We start from the raw sequence: 24029 nt of genomic DNA, 5'->3' as shown, positions 1-24029 counted from the left end.
CTCACTGGTTGGTATAAAACCTCACAACAATGTCCTGTGGTTCTTAAGTGGGGGTAGGGGTGGGGATGAGGATGTTTCTTTATCCGCATTACTCCACATCACAGATGCTGACATAATTATTGATTTAGAACATAATGCTCCAAAAAGATTCAGTAATATAAAAAAAAAAAATAATGTGGTGTTTTCAATAGGCCCCTTTGATACAGGCTCTTTGAGGAGACAGTTAAACATGACACTGTTAGTGTGGTCCCACCATTGCACGGTAATATATAACTCACGTTGTGGTCTGCTGTCTCCTGGAAGAGCCCATAACTGTGAAGACTATTGCTTTACAGCCACGCTAGGAAGATTGAGGGATTAAGTTATACATTATGTAAAACTATCCATTAATCCTCTTAGTGTGCATTACTAGTGAATGGCCTGAAAGAGACTCTTATTAAAGGAGCCCTAACATTCACTTTTCCTTGGTGATATTAGGTATTTGAGGCTTGTTTCATGGATTTTGGTGCTGAAATATTCAGTACACCATCTTTTATCTGCTGTTGGAGCCATTGGCATATGTTAGTACAGTACTAACAAACTACGGTTGGTAAAGCAGATCCCTTGTTTAAATAATAGCAAGACATTCATAAAATAGAATTGTACATCTTCTAGCATACTAGAGTCACTGACATTTTTTGTTTTTGTTTTTTTAAAAAGGAACAGCTACAAAAAACATGACTTTAAAAATGTTCTTGGAGATGAATTACATTTTAAAATAACTGTATTTTTAGAAAAAAAATTACTTGTAACACAAATTTGTTCTGAAAGTGTCTGGTTGCTGCATACAGCCTTCTTCCCTAGTTAAATTTGCTTTCTGTTATAGAAACTTGCATGAATGTTTTCATTCGAGTAAAAGAGAAAAGAAAAGATCAATGTGATGGCTAAAACCTATCAGAGCTGACTCACAGAGCTGAATTATTGCTGTGCAGAAAGTTTGTAAAGCCTTTACCTCCGGATGAACGCTGAGCGTTACTTCAGCCTTGACAGTTGACCTTTCAATTTGATTGGGCTCAGCAATAATAATAGCTGTATCTGCAGTATAGAGAAGGCAGAACAGTGCTTAGTAACCCATCTTCCCTTAGATCTTACCACAAGTGACTAAAATTCACACTCTTTGTGTGTGTGTATAAATTCTTTCACTAATAATACCTTTGTTATGGAGGCCAATTAATGTACAATTTCCCCTTTTTTTCCCCACCCCCACCATTTGGCTATTCTTGGTTTTAGTTTACGAAAAGAAAAATCAAAAATCCAATATTTAGTCAATAATGATCTCTTTTCTCTCAATAAGACCTACTGTGAAAAGACAACAAACAAACAAATCAAACTGTTGTAATTTGGTCAACCACTCGGGTACTATCCATATCCACCATTTCGACACACTCTATTTCCTCACGATTTTCAGGATTCTTCTTCTCTTTCCTTTTTTTCTTGGATGGTGGCACAAAAGTCAGTATCACAGGTAAAATGGCAAAGCAGTGAAAGAAGGTGACTAATGCTATTAAAAACAAGCACCTGAACAGTGTACGGGTCAGATTTGAAGGCACAGCTGCAAGAGGAATCAGACCAACAATATAGCAGAGGTAGCTCTGTAAAATAGCTACCCCGTGCACTTCTAGGGCATTTTTTACCCATTTAGTTCTTGTGAAATCTTTGCCCAGGATAAAGGTTGATAACAGTGGCGCACAATTGTCAATTGTATAATTAATCCCATAAATTAAGCACAACACAGAAATACAGTCCAGTTCCACTTTCCACAAGGTCATGAAACCTATGACTCCAAATTCGACTGAGGCAACAGTTAGAGTGAGCCAGACATTGATTAGAGAGTCTGCCACCAGGAATGCCGAGAAGAAGAGCAGAAATAAAGCACTGATGCAGGAATTTTGTAAGGGGGCTCCCACCGAGGAGGCGTAACGATCCATGTACACGAATGATGGATTGAAAACGATGAATTTTACCTTGGATGTGAGAGAAAGTTTCCTCAAGGTTTCCAGGAGATCATAGAGTTCTTCTCTCTTGGTTTCCATAGTCTTAGCCACCAAGAACATCCTTGAAGCTACTACATCAACTTCGTTGTTGTATTTCTTGGAAAAGATGATATCCTCTGAAAAATGGGCATACTGGGGGGCTTTCAGGAAAGAGTTCCTCAACATGTCAGTAAAATTCTTTTTGGGCAATCCAGTAGATATGTTGAGTTTCCTAAGATAATTTAAATAGCTCTCAAACCAAGATATCCTCACAAACCCTTTAGTATACTCTAGCACATCTTCTTGAACGCTTGTGTTCCAATATTCTATTGACTCATAGATATAAAACCCAATGACTGGGCTGTAGTTACTGAAATACTTTTGCTGGGCAGTAGTGTATTCAATGGTTCGTGTCGCGGTTGCTACGATGTTACTAAGGTCTGACCCTTCATTGACCTGCAGGTAGCCCATTAAGGCAAAGGAAATATAAATAAGGTAAAAGAGAACTACAAAAGGCTTGACGTAAGTGTTTGTTATCCAGTCACAGTAATAGCGTTTGAGGAAACACACCAGAAGATGACTTTCATAAGTATTTGTTTCTTCTGAATCGGTTGTGTCCTCACTGAATTTGGCTGTCAGAAGAAACCTATACCATGCAGGCTTCTCTTGCAATACCTCTGGCTTTGGTACCTTTCTGCAGAAGATACTATGCTGGTAGTTGTTTTCTATGTAGCCAGTAAACACCAGGCTGGAACCATAAAAGGAGAGTACGTAGAGGTAGTTGAAGAAAATTGCGATACAGGAATTGCAGCAGAAAATCCTTGCTGCTTCAATGTTAGTGAAGGGACTGGCACCTATTCCAAAAGTGACCAGGTACATGGCAGTGGTGAGAGAAAAGGAGAGCATGGAGTCTGCAAACACAGCTGCAGTTCTCTCTTTAACATGTTGGTCTTCTCTAGTTTTCCTCCAGGAGGACAACATTTCAAAAGTCCCATATAACCCATGACCTAGAATAAAGAACAAAGCAAGTGTTTAAGGTCTGTATCTTTTTAGTCAGGAAGGGCAAAACAGCATGAAATTTTTTTAACATGGACGTGCTAAAAGGCACCAAGGAGTTATAACTGGCCGCCATTAATTTAAGTAGCAAAGTTCTTGTGGAATAAAAAATATTAAGATTTTGTAAATTGCAGAAGCACATTAATCATGAGAAAAGCAGTTAGCAAACCCAAGTATCTTCATCATGTATTTTTAGTAAGGGTCAACATGTGGAAGCCTAATGTCTTTGTAAAGAGTTCACTAGAGTTTCCACACATCAGTGTTATTGGGTTGATGGTAACCAGGTAAAATATTTGTTTTTTCTCAGCCATTGGTTTTAGTTTTCAAGAGCGCCTGAGATGGAGGATGCTTTGAAATTCAGTATGTTTGTAATGTTTTCAGGTGGTGGGATCTGACTAGTGAATAGAACAAGCGATTAGGAACCAGAAGAGCTTGGGCATTATTTGGTCTTCTTGCTGAAAAACTAGAAAAAAATAAAGTGAAGGAATGTTGTATCTGAGTTGAGTTTTGCTGGGTGAATCAATTACAGATTTTTCCAGTCCCTTGCCACATCCTCTGTCTAGAAAAAAAGATAAATCACAGAAATGTAGCAAACAAAAAAGCATGAATAAATTTTACAAAAGCAGAAAGGCAGCATGAATGTGGATTATAATAAGCTTATATGTACAAAACTACATGCTGCTTTATTTTTCTTACTTTAATGTGTATACTTACACAGTTTGTTCAACTAAATGCAGATCTATTTAAATTTTCACCAATCCCTAAATGTTGTAATTTATTTAATTACCTCTTAAAATAAATATAGTGTTCGTGAAAGAGCTGAACTGAACAAATATAGGATTGGCAAAATGCATAGCTTTTCCTGTGTCTCTGGTTCTTTTGTCCTATATGCCATTAAATCCTTGGTCTCTCTGTTGTGACCTGTCAACAAAGGTATCAATTCTGATGATGGTTTACTTGCTCATTTGCAGCAGAACCATACTGCGAACACAGACTCATTTCACATACATCACCAAAGAGCTATCAGATGGGAACGGTTATGAGACACAACTTGATGTATTGTAGAAGAGAAAAGTTCTGTAAAAATAACGTTTCGAAATAAGTTGAAGTTTGTAAAATGCCAGCTGATTGATACCTAATCAGTCCTAAAAGTACACTCCTGGGAGGTGGGAAAACTGATTTGAAATAGGAAAACTGAGTGACTTTACAAGGGGTGCCAATGTTTAGACTCAGGATTTCTGAGACATTAGTCCTAGGCTTAGATCATTTGACAATGTCTTTGCACCCCTTTACCAACTCCTTGAGTCCCCCAGGCTAAATTCTAAACTAATTATGGGCCTGGGACTGGGTGTATATTCTGGACTGTATACTTCTCACAGTGGAATGCCCATTGCTTTCAGTCTGAAGTTTGCACAGAGACAGGGTGACCAGACAGCAAATGTGAAAAATCGGGTCAGGGGATGGGGGGTAATAGGCACCTATATAAGAAAAAGACCCCCAAATCGGGACTGTTCCTATAAAATTGGGACATCTGGTCGCCCTACACAGAGATCAAATGAAAAATATGGTTTTTATGTAGGAACTAAGGATGGGATTCACTGCAGCAGGGGGACTGGGTCTTGCACTGCCAGGTAAGTGCTCTAAACACTAACCTGAAGAATCATGTTCACACTTCCTCACCCAATGACTCTTTAAGTGTTTATCCACAGTGGAACAGCTTCAAAAGGAGAGATTCCCACATCAGAATATCTCATAGTTCAGTAGTTAGAGCCTGCAATCCCCCAGGGATCAGAGGGGGTAAATTGAACGTGGGTCTCCCACATCCCTGGTGAGTGCTCTAACCACTTAGCTAGAGGTTCTAAGATGGGTGGTAGTGACAGCACCTTCTCTGGCTCTTTTGTACGGAGTGAGGCAGGATCTAACTCATTCTCTCAGAATGGTGCTAAGTCCAGACTGCAGGGAAGTGCTTCTCTTACTGGTGAGCCATGAACTGGGATCCTCTTTCCTAGAGTCAAGCATCTTAGGTGCCTGACTCTGAAAGGAGTGGGGTTTAGGATAGCCATTGGCTAGCTTAGGTGACTTATGCCTAACTCTCTTTGTGAATTTGGGCCTAAAAATGTAGTTAGTTATGATTTCTTCTTCTTGTTGCATTTGTCATTCAGTGATATGTCCTCCCATCTTTGGGCCAGCCACTATATCTCCCCTTTGTTTTTCTTCCTTTCCCTTCCTGCTTTCTCTGTTTCTCCCCCATCTCTGCCTTCGTGACTCTACTTTGCTTTTTCCTCTGCATTTCTTTCTCTTCAGTAATGTCCAATTCCCAACCCAGTAGGTTTGCTTTGCTCTCATTGTCATCCTCATTCCTTCCACTAACAATGTTCAGTGATTAAAACATATTTAATGCAGGCATGAAAGTGTAAATTGGACTGTAATCATGGACTTAGGGTCGGGGCATTCAATCTCTGCACTATTGTTTCATACTGTCTGCAAACTCAGGCAGATACCTTTACATCAATTATATTTGGTTCACATTTGGAAGGTTATCTCTGCTGCCATTAGCGCTGAAAATTTTCTTAAAAAATAAATCAATTCCTGAGCATCTGTGTGTCATGAAGGCCGCATACGTACATACATTGGCTAGATCTGGCCTGGGGGCTGCATGTTTGATACCCCTGCCTAATCAGAGTATCCCCAAAACTGATAATAATAACCCTGGCCTTGATGCAGGAATTAGCATATCTAAGTTTTGAGCTGATGGCATGGCTGTTCATTCTGGTAATAAGGGAAAACAGTGAACTCACTAGTCACAGATACTTTTAAACAAAAGAGAAATTTGAAATATGGAACTAAAATGAGTTAATGTAACTAGTGTCTTTTCTCTCCAGCATCTCTTATTCACAGTAACAAAGTCCTTGCCATCATGCATACCAGATTTTAAAAAAACCCTACATCATGGCATAAAACATGAATATCCATTTTGTAGTAACATTAGTCATGTTTCCAATGAGGCATTTATCTTAATTTGTCCAAATATTGTTTTACAGCTGCTTCTAGAGGGCAGGTCAAGACTGTCAATTTGATAGCTAGTACAGTGCCCCCTATTAAAACTAATTGGGGATGCCAAAACTTCCCAGACATAGAAAAAGGAAAAAGTACAATCAGCGACTGACGCCTCGTTGTTAATTATGTTTTAAATAGTTATGTTCTAGGTTCAGCAGGGAAAACTATTAAGCTTGCTTTCCCTGTGTTCTTTGTAAAGACAGATTGACCTTTATTTAAAAGTAAGAGATCACTTGCCAAAGTGAGGAATGAGAGGTTTAATCTCTTTATAGTTCCTATAAGTCCTGCAGATGGGCATGTCTGACTATTCCACATAGCATCACATTACAAATTACTTTCACCATGAGCTTTAGTTTGAACACATTTTAAAAAAAATGCTTCATCAATAATAAGGCCTTGCATAACAATTTCAGATAGAAGCATTAATTTGGCAGGCTTTAGTCCTTACAATACAACAAAATTTAGATATAGTTAAAATGATGCAAGGTCTGGTTTTTGTTTGTTTGTATGTTTTGGATAATAGACATGTCTGATCACATTGACTTCTGATCAGTGGTGCTAGAATATTTTTAGTAGTGGGTGTGCTGCAAGCCAGCCCCCTTACTCCGGTCCGTGCCGCCCGCCCCTGAGCTGAGTCTGGGAGCAGGGCTGTGTCTCCGGGAGGGGGGGACCTGGACAGGGGTAAGGTGGCCGAGGCCACAGCTGAAGGCGGGTATGGGGGCAGGAATGGATCCCCGGGCAGGAGTCAGTAGCTGGAACCCCACGAGCAGGGCCAAGAGCAGAGCCCTGGCTGGGTGCAGAACCCTGGGAGTGGAGGCTTGAGAGTGGGGGGCGTGGCTGGGCACAGAGCCAGTGGTTGGGGAGCGGAGACCCTGGCACAGGGCCAGCAGCCGGGCAGTGGGGCCAGCAGAGTGCAGGCGGAGGGCTGGGAACAGAGCAGAAGCATGGGAAGCACCCCCAGGTTTTATGTGTGGAACTAGTGGCTGGGGAGCGGGCCGCAGGGCTGGCCCCCAGGACCCAAGCTGGGGAGTGGAGCCCTGGGCATGGGTCCAGTGGCCCTGCATAAAACCTGGGGATGCTGAAGTACTCCACACACTCCTACTTTCTGCACCTATGTTTCTGACTGCCACTTACTACAAGGACACATTTTAATAATATAATACTTTGGGATACTTTTTTACTTTGCTATTATATAATTGTGGAGGATAACTTGAAAAGAAACTGGATTAATAAAACTATTAAACTAAATGAGAGGCTCAAATGCATATAATCTAGAAAGCTAACTGAAAAAAATGATTGCCTTGCATATCATCCTATTTTATGGGTTACTTTTTTTGTCTTTTATATACCCCGTACATTATGGATTGGTATTTTCTGTTTGAATTTTGTGTATTTCTTGACCATGTTCTGTATCATGTACAATATTTGTGAAGGGTACTGAAGGCCTAATTTTCAAAATTGCAAGTCTGCAAAGGTGTCCTTAATTGTCTAGCCCAAAGTCACAGTTTTTACATGCAGTCACACTCAGGGCCTGATGCAGTGCCCACTGAAATCCGTGGAAAGGAGCAGGCCCTAATTTCATATGCTAATTACGCATAGTATTTTAGAGATTAGCCCTTGTTGTCTTGTGCATGGAGGCATTTTGTAAGAATTTTGCTTTCCTTCTATGGTTATGCTGATTTCATGTTCTCCATTTTTAACCACCATCTGCCCATCTATATTTGACTCTATTGTTCCTCTCTCTCTCAATGTTATGATGTCTGTCCTATAAACCATCAGCTAGAGGTGATCAGATCTTTCCTTGCAAATAAATAATCCTGTTATTTTAACCCTTTTCCTGCTATTTAGTTATCCAAAACATTATTTGTACTGATTTGTTTTTCACAATTGTTCAGTAAATAATGTGTGAACACATTTAGCCAGTGGGTTATTAGCAAACTCTTCACTACAAACACTTACTTACTATTCATAGATCACTGTGTGTGCTCTGTGATTGGTCACCTAGATCAAAAGGTATTGTTTTTGTTGCTTGGTGGGGTGACTTTAACTGTATCATCCAGCAGAGTCCCCTTTTCTGTTTATACCAGTTTGTCACTATCCACAACTCTTTTTAAGCAATCTTTTGTGTAAAAAGCAATAAAAAATGAGCTGTGAATATGCTCTCAAATATTTATTCACTCTGGGTGGAGAGAAAAAGTGAGACATGATGGTGCAGGACCTGGCGGCACTAGCTGGCACAAGTAACAGGAATATGAGTAGAGATAAAGCCGAGAGAGCTGTGGAGGCTGGGGAGTGTGATCTGAAGGGGCAAATGAGGTTGTTGGAGGAATGACAATGAGGTATTGGAAAAATGAGAGTGAGGGACTATCTGTTCTGTGTTTGTACAGCACCTAGCACATGGGGCCCTGGTCTGTGATTGGAGCTCTTAGGCACTCCAATAATACAAATAACTAATAATAGCACTGGAGAAAACCACGCAAAAATCCTCTTGTTGCCCTAAAGAGCTAGTCCTTTGGGATACAGGGGATTCCCCCTTGTCGTGTTTGCTGTTGCTCAAGATCCATTACAGAAATTCTGATTAAAGCAGCCCAGAGAGTAGGCCCAGAGTCACAGAGAGACTTAAGCATCTAAACCCCTGATTTAGGTACTACTACAATCCACAAAACCCCTGCTCAGCTGCCGCTTAAATCCGTAGGTGCCTAAACTCGCTCGGTGCGTAAATGTCTGCTGTAAAGTTTCCCTAGGTGCCTAAATTTCTGCCTCAGGCAGCAACCAGAACATGTATCTCTCTCCTAAGCTGCAGTGTGATCCTCAGATCAGGTTAAGACAGGTGTTGCCTCACCTATCTCACGTAATGGGACCCCATCCAGTAGCTGTGGTCCGAGTACACCTAACGCCACACAGAATGGCGGAGGGGGGAGAGTGTGTATGCATGTCTGTGTTGCAGTGCTTAAGCCCTTCTGTGAATTCAGGCTGTAGTTATTTCGACTGTACTTTCTGCAGCAGCCTGGGGTTTTTACAGACTGCGTGTCACCCATCTTTGTCTTTAAAAAATAAGATAGTAAAAGTGCTCTTACATAGCACGTTTCATCAGTAGGTGTCAAAGTACTTTATCACGGAGGTCAGTATCATTATCCTCATTTTACAGAAACAAAGGCTGAGGCACAGGGACGAGAAATGAGTTGCCCTGCGGCAGGTCTCCTGAGTCCCAGTCCAGTGCTCTATCCACGAGGCAACAATGCCAGCCTAAAATGACAGCTGCTGTTAGATTTTCTGTCTTTAAAGAATGCAATGTGCTATCTTTAATTTTATACAAAAATTATGAGAGTTTTCTCACAGCCCCCATAAAAAGATTAAATGGATATATTTAAAGGAAAAACTGAATAGAATTTTTCAGTAATGGAAAACAGGGCGAGAGACTGGGAATCAAACATTAGTTCCCTTTTCACAAGACTATGTCTGCACTACGGACCTTACAGTGGCACTGCTGTACTACTGTAAGGTCTCCCATGTAGCTACTCTATGCTGGCAGCAGAGAGCTCTCCTGCTGGTGTTATTAAACAACCCCTAACGAGTAGTGGTAGCTATGTTGGCGGGAGAGTGTCTCCTGCGGACATAGCGCTGTCTACACCGATGCTTTTGTTGATAAAACTTTTGTCAGTCGGGGGAGTTTTTTCACACCCCTGCCTGACAAAAGTTTTGCCAACAAAAATGCTAGTGTAGACATAGCCTTAGTTTTACATGCACATAGATACAGTATAGCAGTATGTTGTGCTGTGGAACTGCACTGTGTTTTACCTTTTGGTTTCAAGTGTGTTTGTTTACTTTTCTTGGAATGTGGGACACCCCCCTAAAGATGGAGGAGGAAGTTCCACTCTTCCATGGCTGTCTGTTACACATGGTAGCATTTTATGCATAGGTGCAGTTTGACTTCTATATTTGGGAAGGCGGCTCCAGTCAAGGGGGGAGGAGATTTCTGTGCCAGCCCACAGGGGCACCATTTCAGATTTTTTGGGGGAGGGAGGGCAACTTTAACTGTGGTTCCAGGGGCTACTTAGGAAACTGAAAACTCTAATTTTTTTTGCAGATAATAACTTAGAAATTATCTGACAGGACAGGATTCCTATATCAAAAAAGAAAATTAAATTAATATTAGACCTACTCAGTTCTAATAATAACAGTTTCTGGCATCTTGTGGCAAGTCACTTATGGGACACTGGTTAGGTTTAAAATTGCAATGTAATGAACTCTTTGAGTCTCCTCTTATAAGGTTCATTTTCCATTCCTCAGATCATCCTTCTCTGTACCTGTTCCAGTTTGAATTCATCTTTCTAAACATGGGAGACCAGAACTGTACACAGTACTCCAGATGAGGTCTCACAAGTGCCTTATATAATGGTATTAACATTTCCCTGTCTCTACTGGAAATACCTCGCCTGATGCACCCCAGGATCATGTTAGCCTTTTTCATGGCCGCATCACATTGACAGCTGATAGTCATCCTGTGATCAACAAATACACCCAGGTCTTTCTCCTCCTCTGTCATTTCAAACTGATAAATCCTCAGCTTACAGCAAAAATTCTTGTTGTTAGTCCCTAAATGCATCCCCTTTCACTTTGCACTATTAAGTATCATCCCATTTCTATTACTCCAGTTTACAAGGTCATCCAGATCTTCTTGTATGATATTCTGGTCCTCCTCCATATTGGCAATACCTCCCAACTTTGTGTCATTCGTAAATTTTATTAGCACACTCCCACTTTTTGTGCCAAGGTCAGTAATAAAAATGTTAAATAAGATAGACTGATGAGGAACTCCACTAGTAACCTCCCTCCAGCTTAACAGTTCACCTTTCACTATGACCCATCGTAGTCTCCCTTTCAACCAGTTCCTTATCCACCTTTCAGTTCTCATATTAATCCCCATCTTCTACAATTTAACTAATAATTTCTCATGTGGAACTGTATCAAATGCCTTACTGACATCCAGATAGATTATATCTACTGAATTTCCTTTGTCTAAAAAAATCAGTTATCTTCCAAAAAAAATATTAACAACTTTGTTACTACCTCTTGAATCCAACAACTGAAATAATTGTAGAAAAATCTATAATTACTTTCTATCATGTAGGCTTCTTACTTTTTGCAGTTCACCAAGCTTGGAACAGATCATTTAACTTTAGGAAACACCCTAACAGCCCTTTCTTATCTTAATTACCTGTTAAATCACTCTGTTTATAAACAACGAGGAGTCCAGCGGCACCTTAAAGACTAACAGATTTATTTGGGCATAAGCTTTTGTGGGTAAAAACCCCACTTCTTCAGATGTATGGAGTGAAAATTACAGATACAGTCATAAATATATTGGCGCATGCAGAGAAGAGAGTTACATTACAAGTGGAGAACCAGTGTTGACAAGGCAAATTTAGTCAGGGTGGATGTGGTCCACTCCCAATAATTGATGAGAAGATGTCAATACCAAGAGGGAAAATTGCTTTGGTAGTGAGCCAGTCACTCCCAGGCCCTATTCAAGCCCAAATTAATGGTGTTAAGTTTATAAATGAATTGTAGCTCTGCAGTTTCTCTTTGAAGTCTGTTTCTGAAGTTTTTTTGTTGAAGGATGTCTACTTTTAAATCTGTTATTGGGTGTCCAGGGAAATTAAAGTGTTCTCCCACTGGCTATACTGGAAACCCACTGACCCTATACTGGAAACTTAATGACCAATATACTTACCTATATGCCTCCAGGTTCATCCAGGACACAACACACAATCCATTGTCTACAGCCAAACCCTGAGATACAACCGCATTTGCTCCAATCCCTCAGACAGAGACAAACACCTACACAAGCTTCATCAAGCATTCTTAAAACTACAATACCCACCTGGAGAAGTGAGGAAACAGATTGATAGAGCGAGACGGATACCCAGAAGTCACCTACTACAGGACAAGTCCAACAAGGAAAATAACAGAACACTATTGGCCATCACATACAGCCCCCAGCTAAAACCTCTCCAGCACATCATCAACGAGCTACAACCTATCCTGGAGAACAATCCCTCACTCTCACAGACCCTGGGAGACAGGCCAGTCCTCGCTTACATACAGCCCCGCAAACTGAAGCAAATACTCACCAGCAACTACACACTTCACCACAGAAACACTAACCCAGGAACCAATCCCTGTAACAACCCCCATTGCCTACTCTATCCCCATATCTACTCTAGCATCATGATCATAGGACCCAACCACATGAGCCACACCATCAGGGACTCATTCACCTGCACATTTACCAATGTGATATATGCCATCACGTGCCAGCAAGGCATCTCTGCCATGTACATTGGCCAAACCAGACAGTCTCTATGTAGTAGAATAAATGCACACAAATCAGACATCAGGAATGGCAACATACAAAAGCCAGTAGGAGAAAACTTCAACCTCCCTTGACATTCAATAACAGAGTTAAAAGTAGCCATCCTTCAACAAAAAAGGTTCAAAAACAGACTTCCCCGAGAAACTGCACCGCTACAATTCATTCGCAAACTTAACACCATTAATTTGGGCTTGAATAGGGACTGGGCATGGCTGGCTCACTACAAAAGCAATCTTCCCTCTCTTGGTATTGACACCTCCTCATCAATTATTGGGAGTGGACCACATTCACCCTGACTGAATTAGCCTTGTCAACACTGGTTCTCCACTTGTAAAGTAACCCCCTTCTCTTCATGTGCCAATATATCTATGCCTGTATCTTTAATTTTCACTCCATGCACCTGAAGAAGTGGGTTTTTTACCCACAAAATCTTATGCCCAAATAAATCTGTTAGTCTTTAAGGTGCCACCGGACTCCTCATTGTTTTTGTGGATACAGACTAACACCGCTACCCCTCTGATACTGTTTACAAACAAAATTCTGACTCCCTGCCTCACAGGGTCCCAAGCTGGGAGAAGTCTCCTGTCTCCTCTGTGGAACTCATGACACTGCACACTCAGGCTGCCTGTCTGTCCGAAGCTTGCAATTTTGGGGGTGCAATGCCCCACTCTGCCCGCCAAACTCCACCCATGATTTTATGGATAATTAGTTTTTTTTGCCCCATCTTAGCACACTTGTATACAAAACACTAATCATGACTGACCTCTGCATTGATGAGGTTAAATGCCATAACAATACACATGATTTTCACCAATTGATGGGACTAAGAATAATGATGAGCTAATCTAGGCTACTGTCTTCCTGGGATAGTCAGTTACAGGGACTAGATATGGACATTGAAGCAAGATTTATCCATGTGTGGGAAACTGCTGCCCATGGATTCAGGTGGCCTAATTCTGATCTCACTTACCTCCGTGTAAATCCAAAGTAATCCCACTGAAATCAAAAGAGCTAACCTATGTAAAACCAGCACAAGGGATATTCGAATCAGGCCCAGGGAATGTTCTTTTACAAAACTATAACAGTAATAGTATTGATGTAATGAAGACATGCTAGATTCCACTAGCTGATGGCATTAAAAATAACTCTGTGCTCTGCTCAGCTACATAAGTGCCTTCCAGAGTTAGACAAAGAGCTTGGGATGATTCCCTCCATAATTTTTCCAGCTGGATCAGACAGCTTACCTAAAACCCCCCTCCACCCTCTGTGAAGCTAAGTGAAATGGCCACTGCTGATCTTCCTGATGATGAGGGTTAAGAACAGCTAATCAATGACAAAATAAAAATGTTATGTGACTTGTCGGATGTGACCTCTCCCTACAAATATAGTTTGAAATTAAAACACGCCAGTGAATAGCAGTTGCAAAATTTTCATGAACATGCGTATAGAGCAAAGAGTGAGCATACAGTTTAGATCAAATCTTTCTGACCAGAAAAATAAAATTCAAAGAAGCTGATTGAACTAGAACCAAAGTTAATTTACACTATCATTTTTTACTGAGTTTGTAACAATTTACTGGCCTAGGTAGCACTCTTCAACATTTGTGTCCACACTGCAGATGGCAGCAAACCATATATTACCTTATCTGCTGTCCAAGTCTGAAACATGGCTGCCTTCCTGATAGAAGCTCATAACTCTACTTTTTTATCATCATAGTCACAAACCCAGGTATGCCCATATCCCATATATACTTCAGCTGAGGCGTCACTGGTACTGAGTAGAGTGGGACAAGTCCTGTTAATACACCCCAGAATATTAGCTTTCTTCGCAACTGCATCACATTGTTGACTCATATTCAGTTTTGATCCATTATAGCCCCCCTCCCTTTTAGCAGTATTACTGCCTAGCCAGTTATTCCTCATTTTGTAGTTGTGCATTTGATTTTTTTCCTTCCTAAGTGAAGAACTTTGCACTTGTCTTTATTGTATTTCATCTTGTTGCTTTCAGACCAATTCTCCAGTTTAAGGTCATTTTTAATTCTAATCCTGTCCTCCAAAGTGCTTGCAGCCCCTGCCAGCTTGGCATCATCCACAATTTTTATAAACATACTCTGCACTCCATTATCCAAGTCATAAATGAAAGTATTGAATAGTATCAGACTCTAGACTGACCCACAGGGGTCCCACTAGATATGCCCTCCCAGTATGACAGTGAGAGAGAACTACTCTTTGAGAATGGTCTTTCAACCAGTTGTGCACTCACCTTATAGTATTTGGATCTTTGGAACCGACATGCATGTGCCATTAGTCAAACTGCTTGATACATTACTTTATCGCGCACATTCATGGTGAAATTCACCAGCACATGCCTAATGTATCACTTAGGACCCACACAAGCCCTCAAAATACTTGATACAGCATTTAGGTGGTGAACAGGACTTGTGTGGGCCCTCTGCCCAAGGGTGAATTTTATCCTCAGTCATTTGGATGTTTCACATCAGACACAGAATATTTCACCCATCCTATGTTTCTGAAGAATGCACCTGTCTGGAAAGGCGGCATAGGGCCAACTTTCTCTTCTAGGGTGGAACACTTAATATTGGTCAGGCCATGCTCTTTTTGATTTATACTCTCCCAAACTTGCACAAAGAGGGGCTCTAGCAAATGCAACTCTTCCCCAATATTCTCTATCACAGAATAATAAACCAGGGTGAGTGGTGTTATCTTTTTAAAGATAAAAACCAAAATATTTATATAAATTGCTATAATATAAACAATAGCATTTAATCATGACAAATAAAGAACAATGGACATACACTTCAGGAACATGTATAAAAAGAACAAACAATGTTATCTGTAGTACCATTCAAACCAAAATTACTGTCTAGGTGTAAGTCCTTAGTATGTACAAACACATGCACATAAGCTATGTATACTTCATATCTATTGTCTCTCCACCCTGATCTATATAAGGAATATGGAACAGGAGAAATACATGTAAAGTACTGGACTGAAATAAGAATAGCCATCCTGTGTCAGATGTCAGACCGTTGGGCCATCTAGCTCAGTGTCCAGCGGCCAGTACCAGAGCTTCCAGGGGAGTGTAGAGAACTGGGCAACTTTGGCAAGATCCACCTAGGGTGACCAGACAGCAAGTGTGAAAAATCAGGACAGGAGTTGAGAGGTAATAGGAGCCTATATAAGAAAAAGACCCCAAAATTGGGACTGTCCCTATAACATTGGGACCTCTGGTCACCCTAGATCCACCCTATCTTCCCCTCCCACTTTCTGGCAGTCGAGGTTTAGGGCTGCCTAAGCATGAGATTACATCCCTGACCATCTTGGCTAATAGCCATCGATGGAACAATCCTCCATTAATTTAACTAGTTCTTTTCTTTCAGTGATCTAGTCACAATCTCTCTTCCTAGTTTTAACATGATCATGAGCAAAAACAGCAGAAAAATATAATTTGATGGATTTTATTTTATGTTTTAGTCATTAAACTTTGAACACAACATATTTTAATCATGACCACTTCTAAAAAAATCTCTATCCATATATTATGTTTCCCAATCAGTGTATGATGCATACCAAACCCAATTAAAATAAATGGACAAAAGTTCCACGTGGTGATTTTATAGGTATTATAACCCTGATCCAGCAAAGACATTTGTACATGGCTAACTTTATGCCCTTTGTGTAGTCCCATTGACTTCAATAGAGTCAAGAGACCTGAATGGGTAGACTGGGAGTTTGGAGGATGTTATTTTTGATGGGGGTTGGAATAGTTTCTTTTGGAGCTTTCATTTTTGGATACTGATCCTATGCAATGTTTGTGTTTGTTATTATGACAGCAAAATGTCAGCACATTTTATAAATAGAAAAACATCTGAGAGACAAGTTTATTTTGAGAAGCAGAGATAAGCAAGGCAAAATATGGTTCAAAATCTGTTTTTATTTAAATTGAATATTTAATCTGGTAGCAGAAAACCATTTGACAGCCACTTTTTCCTACAGTTCAAATATTTGTCTTAAGAAAATAATCCAATGTGGTCCCATGTCAAAGGCTTGTTTTGGTGTTTAAACATAAGGATGTTAATTCTATTTCAACTTGTGGATTACTCCACTCACTCTGAGAGAGAACTGGCTGAGGCGGAAATGTCAGATCATATGTTTCTTTTAGCACATTGAAAAATATTTGAATATAAGTACTGTGCTGCTCTTTAGCTATATGCTTTTAGTTGTCTGGTTATTTATTTATGTATGACGATCCAAATGTTTTATATGCTTCTCTGAACTGAATCTGTGCTTAAAGTTTCTGGAGATTTGCTGATCCTAATAAATACTGGTCTATGCTTCAAAACCAACTTTTGGATTGATAGAGGGGAGTTCTTCAAGGGCACAAAAGACAGCTAGAGGTCTAACTGACGTTGATTTTCAATAGGAGTTGGGGCGTAATTGCCATTTGTGCCCTCGAAAATCTGGTTTTTCACATTGAAATGTGTGAAAGATGTGCAAACTCCCTCCAACACACAGTACTGTGGCTGAGTTCTTAGCTGAGGAGAGAGCTTGAAAGGAACAGAAAGAGAAACATTCTGTTTGGTTAACCACACACCTGTTATGGATACAGAGAGGAAGAGGGGAGTATACTGTGGCTGCAGAGGATGGAGGATGGTGCAGGGGTTTGGACCATAGACTATCTAGCGATACTTTACCTTGCATGAGGAATGGGGTGAGTTGCATAGAATGTGAGAGACTTTAACCATTGCGCTAGGAAACACAAGGGGACTCTGGCACTGCAGACACACAGCAAAAGCATGCAGAAAAAGTTTCCCTAGCATTCAGGGGCACCAAACCATGTTTAATCAAGAGAGAAGAGCTTTCAACGTGAATGCCAGCAACTGGCGTACGGCAGCAGGCACAAAGTAAGACAGACCTCCCAGACAGATTCCCATTGGTGTCATGCCACCATATGCAAAGCATTACTGATTTTTCCTTCTACCCACTGAGATTCAAAGTACTGGAGATTAGCAAATGAAAGTTAAATAAAATAACAGTGTTAGGCAAGAGTAGAAGATACTGTGAGCTGACCTCCTCCATAGAGAATAAAATGAGTTTTCTTGACAGACCTTACATGAAATATATAAAACTGAAGCAACAGCAATCAAAAAGAAAACTGAGGACATCTCAACCTGCCCATGTAAAAATAATTTTGTATGTAACAGAACAGCTAAATACCACTGTTTGGGTATGACACACAGGAATACCTAAGGATAGAATGAGGCTGGGTGTATTTTAGTTTGGGCAAAATCTTAGGCATCGGGTTTTGGATCTGAATTCAGAAGCCAAAACATCCTTGGTTCTGGGTTATGTTTTTTCTTTTTTTTGGATCCATGGTCTACTGAAATATGGAGCGTCTTAAACTCTTTCAATTTCCCCAGCTGCCTCATAACACTGAAACCAATATAATTCAATAATGCACTAATTTTATCCCTTTAAATAATTTTTGCCCTGCATCTAGGATAATGAATAGAACAGAACAGATTAACATAGAAAACAATACAGTAAACTGCCCTTAACATTGAAAAACTTCATAAAAACAGGAGACAGTAAATTTAGTGATGGGTTTAGAGATCAGCTTGGATACTTAGCTGAAATGTCCAAACTTACAGACAACTCCCCGAAGCTGCCATGGACCTCTGTCCCTACATAATCACCCTTGCCCCAACAGGCCTAGTCACAGACTCTCTTCCTTTGTCCCTCCCAGCACTTCGTGTGTCCTCTTCATGGAAGAGGTCCGATTGCCCGAAGATGACAGGCCTATACATACCTCACAGTTGTCTCTCATTTTGAGAAATGTCATTCACTTTAGGTCCAAAATGAGTTATATTCCATACAAATTTGGTGTCTCATTTTATTTTTGGAAAATTATTTATAACAGGATCATGAAACTGATGTTATGACTGGAGTGTTTCCCAAACTTGAGATACAGCTTGTTTAGGGAAAGCCCCTGGCGGGTCGGGCCGGTTTGTTTACCTGCAGCGTCCGCAGGTCTGGCTGATCGTGGCTCCCACTGGCCACGGTTCGCTGCTCCGGGCCAATGGGAGCTGCTGACCCTCCTGAGCACACGAGACAAGCTCAGCCAATCAGCAAACATTAATATATGCCATGTAACCTCCCTTTCTGCCCAGGGACCAGCCCAGCTCAAAATTCAAAATGCATCACAAAACTTCCTGAAAATGTTCAGATTCTAGAAAGCTATTTCTAAAACAAAGTTTCATGCCCAACTTTGATCACATTTTTTCATGGACATGGAATTTTTTTTCATGAAACATGGGAAAAACACCAGGAGATCAAAACCAGGTAGATTCTGACAATGTTTAATTTTGCCTCAAAGGTTGTATTCCTAAATTGATGCCTATACCCATGCTAACTCAGCACACTGAGCCATCTCTCACATGTTTCACTTGGGACAAGGGTTTGTATATGAGTACAATGTACTCTTGCTTCCTGACCTTTTATAGGGGAAAATACAGTTCTTGCTACACTAATATTTGCCATGGATCTCACTATAATTTGTTAACTATGTATTTTCTTTGCACTTGAAGAGAGCTGGGAGAACATGGCCTAAAAGGTTTGGGAACTATTTGCATTTTTAAATACATTCTTTTCAAATGTTAGTGCCTCCTTTGCATTTGCTTTCCTCACTGGACTGAAGGCAGAAGATCAATCGGTAGGCAGAATGGAGGGAAGGAGAGCAGCAGTTGTTTGGGGAAGATGGGTGATCAGTTGCCAGTGGGTGTGAGGTAGAAGATGAATTTGTCTGGAGATAAAGAATAGGTTGAATGGGCATGGCTGTGGGGGGGGATTTATGCTTATTTAATCAAAGGACTAGAAATATTGCTTCAGGAGTGATGGGGAGGGATTGTGGAAGATGGATTGGAGGGCACAGAATTTGTTACAGTGATTGAGGGGAAAAAGATGGATTGGAAGAGGAATATGATTGGGGTAGGGAGGGAATCAATTGATTAGGGAGCAAGGAGGTGAGAAAAGCAGAAAAATCAATTGGAGGCAGAATGCAGCTGGATCAGATTGGATTGGAAGGGCAGAGGAGAGACTGAGGGGTTCAGAGGATGGATATTAATGAAGATGTGGGCAGAAGATGCATTGGGGTTAAGCAGGGATGGGATGGGCAAAGGACAGACTGGGGAACTGATTAGGGGTCTGAGCAGGCAGATACTGTATTCAGAGATGTAGTGGGGGAAGAAGATGGATCAGGGCAAAGAACTGTTCAGGGCCAGAGTATTCACTGGGGAGATGAGAGGAAAGGGTCTGGATTGTGGGCAGAGTAGCAATTTTAGAAGTTTAGAGGGCAGAGGATGGATTGTTGAGGCTGGGGTTTGTGGAAGTTAGATTGGGGGCAGATGACTGAGCTGGTGGAGAATGGGAAAGAAATGGAAGGTGAAGTCAAGAAAGAGATGTGAGCCTAAGCAAAGGCTGGGAAAAACAGCAAAAATGATGAGCGAAGCTTATGGAGAGAAATCAGAATATAGGGTTGAAGTGGGAGCTGGAAGACAGAACATGGAGGGACAGTAAACAGGATACAGAGAGTAGAGTGGAAGCAAAGGAAAACAAACCTCGGAAGGATAAAGGGATGTGGGAGTGAAGATTGTGGGAAAGTGAGAACAGGAATGAATGAGATGGAAGGGGAACAGGTGGAGGGACAGAAACTTGGTGAGATACACATGGAGAGGGGAGATAAAGTTCTGCTTAGGAGAAACAGACAAGGAAGAGAGACAGGTTGATAGAGAAGGAAAGAAAGCTGAGTGAAAAGAATAAAAACAAGGGAGACACAGTAAGCTTCTCATTTTTATTAATTTATGACAAAGATTGGTGGCAAAATACTCTACAAAGTCAAACATTTGTGTGTATTGTACCTGTAATATGGAATGAAGGAAATTTGGGAGCACTGTTCGGGAACTTGCTATGGGACACTAATGTTTCTGTATGTAAAACTAATGCTGACAGAGGGTTTTAAAAGAATATATTAATATTTTTTGTGTCTGATGGAGAATATGATGAGTGCTTTTAGAGCCTGGGATATTTTTGAGCATGGTTACATTTTAACAGAATGCAGTTCACCACTAGTAGTTTACTTCAGAGTTCCAAAGAAATGGCAGGTAGACTACAGATGCTCCCCGGGTTACGCAAGACCCATCTTACACAAATTTGCACTTACAGAAAAAGTTCTATAAGCCAGAAATAGGATTTTTGAGTTGCAGAAATTTTTGTGTAACATATAGGTATATATTTCTGACTTACACAAAATTCAAGTTATGCAAGGCTTTCTGGAACAGAACAATTGCGTAAATTGGGGGGCATCTGTACTTGTTTGTTCAAATCTTAGTCTAAAATCTTCCAAAGTGCAGGAAATTGCACTTAGTATTTCAAGCTATGCTCCACTGCTCTTCACATTTTTCTTGCCATTCCATAGTCTCCCTGGTTTTGTTTAGCTACACACAGGCTTGAGCATCTTTAGATCTTTAGAGTTCCTTTCATTTCCATTTTTCGCTTTCACATTCTGTCTGTGTCCCTCTCCCCTTCAAACACAGCCAATTCCTACCCTGCTTTTTAAACCCCACATTTCTCTTCCCATCAGCATAATTCCCCGTCTCTCTTTTCTTGGTTCATATAGCTCCTTGTCCCATCTCTATCTGCTTCTTCCAGATGTCAATGAGCCCATAGACTTTCCAGCTCCCTCTCTTCTAGTCCAAACCTTATCTGGCTGATACTCAAGAAAAGGGTCTCTGACCTGACATTTTGTTTTATGGGTTCTGTCTTGTCACTCTGCTAAAATTTCACGTTTTAGGCCTTTAATTGCCATGTGAACTACCTTCTCCTCTGAACGTAAGGAGGTTTGAGAGGTTGCATATTTTGAAGATTGCTGCTGGCTCAGCAGAGATTCCTCAACTTGCTGAGGCTACAAAGAATGTTTTGACAAAGTAAAGAGATTGCAGAGGACTGTGAGTGTTGGCACTGCACTTATCTGTATTTTATCAAACTGAGCAAAATGTTTGATCAGTTTACGGATGGCTGAAAGTTCAGGCCATTTTTATTTCTGATGAACTGTTTTTTCCATGCATATTTTAATGCGTTAGAACACTTTTAAATCAGAAGCTAAATATAAGCCAGTGGAACATTTACTGCATCTCTCCCCATATTTGGCAATGTCTGACATCCCACAATTATTTTACATGGATGCTTCTTTCAGTGAATGTTGTCATTTAATAGAGCTGAATCTTCTTGAACAAACTGTATAGTTTTTCTAAAGGAATAACAGACTGCCTTTTTGAAATAGAAAGACCAACACTGAAAATTTCATTTCATTTGTCTAAGATCAATGTGTCATTACAGCTATATGATATAACATGTCGACTGTCTCATGAGCACAGCTTATTTTTAAATGGTTTGATACGTAACACATTATATTTTTAAGGTTCAGGAATCATTAAATGACACTTACTAGATATGGTGAGCCACGGTATTTCGGTACAACACTTTGGCCTGGGTCCAAATAACAAACACCCCAAAACTTTGGTTGAGGAAGCTATGGTGAATCGAAATCTGGATCTCTGTTTTGCAGTTCATGCCCACCTATAGAATTTGTTTAACATAATAATGAAGAATTTGATTTGTCATTACGTACTTCTGGAGTTTAAAAGTGTATAGGCCCTGATTTAGCAAAGTATTATTCAAGTATCTAACTTAAAGCATTTAAATATTCTTATTCCTATTTATCAAAGCATTTAAGCCCATACTTAAGTGTGCTGATGATTTGGGGCCATAATGTTTAAATTATTCAGTGATATTGTGCTCCCACTTACATTCAGGCAAGTCATGTAAGCCACTGGGGTTCCACAGATGTAACAGATCAGAATTTGGTTCACTGATTTTTTTTTAAAAGAATTTTTTTTTGCAAGGAACACCTTTAAGAACATAAGAATGGCCATACTGGGTTAGACCAAAGGTCCATCTAGCCCTGTATTCTGTCTTCCGACAGTGGCCAATGCCAGGTGTCCCAGAGGGAATGAACAGAACAGGTAATCAAGTGATCCATCCCCTGTCACTCATTCCCAGCTTCTGGCAAACAGAGGCTAGGGACACCATCCCTACCCATCCTGGCTAATAGCCATTGATGGAACTATCCTCCATGAATTTATCTAGTTCTTTTTTGAACCCTGTTATAATCTTGGCCTTCACAACATCCTCTGGAAAGGAGTTCCACAGGTTCACTGTGCATTGTGTAAAAAAAATTTCATTTTGTTTGTTTTACACCTGCTGCCTATTCATTTCATTTGGTGGCCCCTAGTTCTTGTGTTATGAGAAGGAGTAGGTAACACTTCCTTATTTACTTTCTCCACACCAGTCATGATTTTATAGACCTCTAGCATATCCCCGCTTAGTCGTCTCTTTTCCAAGCTGAAAAGTCCCAGACTTATTAATCTCTCCTCATACAGCAGCCATTCCATACCCCTAATAATTTTTGTTGCCCTTTTCTGAATCTTTTCCAATTCCAATATATCTTTTTTGAGATGGGGTGACCACACCTGAATGCAGTATTCAAGATGTGGGCATACCATGGATTTATATAGAGGCAATATGACATTTTCTGCCTTATTATCTATCCCTTTCTTAATGATTCCCAACATTGTGTTCACTATTTTGACTGCCACTGCACATTGAGTGGAGATTTTTAGAGAACTAGCCATAATGACTCCAAGATCTTTTTCTAACAGCTAATTTAGACCCCATAATTTTATATGTATAGTTGGGATTATGTTTTCCAATGTGCATTACTTTGCATTTATCAACACTGAATTTCATCTGTCATTTTTTTGTTCAGTCACCCAGTTCTGAGATCCTCTTGTAGCTCTTTGCAGTTTGCCTGGGATTTAACTATCCTGAATAGTTTTGTATCATCTGCAAATTTTGCCACCTCACTGTTTACCCCTTTTTCCAGATCATTCATGAATATGTTAAATAGGACTGGGCACAGTACAGACCCCTTGAGGACACCACTATTTACCTCTCTCCATTCTGAATACTGACCATTTATTTCTACCTTTTGTATCCTATCTTTTAACCAGTTAGCAATCCATGAGAGGATCTTCCCTCTTATCCCATGACTTCTTACTCTGCTTAAGAGCCTGGTGAGGGACCTTGTAAAGGACTTTCTGAAAGTCTAAGTACACTATATCCACTGGATCCTCCTTGTCCACATGCTTGTAGACCCCCTCAAAGAATTATAGTAGATTGGTGAGGCATGAGTTCCCTTTACAAATACCATGTTGACTATTCTCCAACAAAATAAGTTCCTCTATGTGTCTGACAATTTTGTTCTTTACTATAGTTTCAACCAGTTTGCCTGGTACTGAAGTCAGGCTTACTGCCCTCTAATTGCTGTGGTCACCTCTGGAGCCCTTTTTAAAAATTGGTGTCACATTAGCTATCCTCCAGTCATTTGGTACA

At 40.4% G+C, this 24029-nt stretch overlaps 1 protein-coding gene across 1 annotated transcript in view; it reads right to left on the bottom strand.

Moving 5' to 3' along the window:
- Nucleotides 1-1328: 1328 nt before the first annotated feature.
- The window catches only part of PTCHD1 (patched domain containing 1), a 43570-nt gene continuing 20869 nt past the window's right edge, over nt 1329-24029 (bottom strand). The window contains exon 3 of the mRNA XM_030552064.1: nt 1329-3019. Within this exon, the coding sequence (XP_030407924.1) occupies nt 1365-3019 (1655 nt within the window). The 3' untranslated portion in view covers nt 1329-1364. The remainder of the gene's footprint in view (nt 3020-24029) is intronic.

Source organism: Gopherus evgoodei, chromosome 1, assembly GCF_007399415.2.
Source record: "Gopherus evgoodei ecotype Sinaloan lineage chromosome 1, rGopEvg1_v1.p, whole genome shotgun sequence".
Classification (NCBI taxonomy): domain Eukaryota; kingdom Metazoa; phylum Chordata; order Testudines; family Testudinidae; genus Gopherus; species Gopherus evgoodei.
The sequence above is the reverse complement of the archived record's forward strand: the minus strand, read 5'-3'. Positions and strand labels throughout refer to the sequence as shown.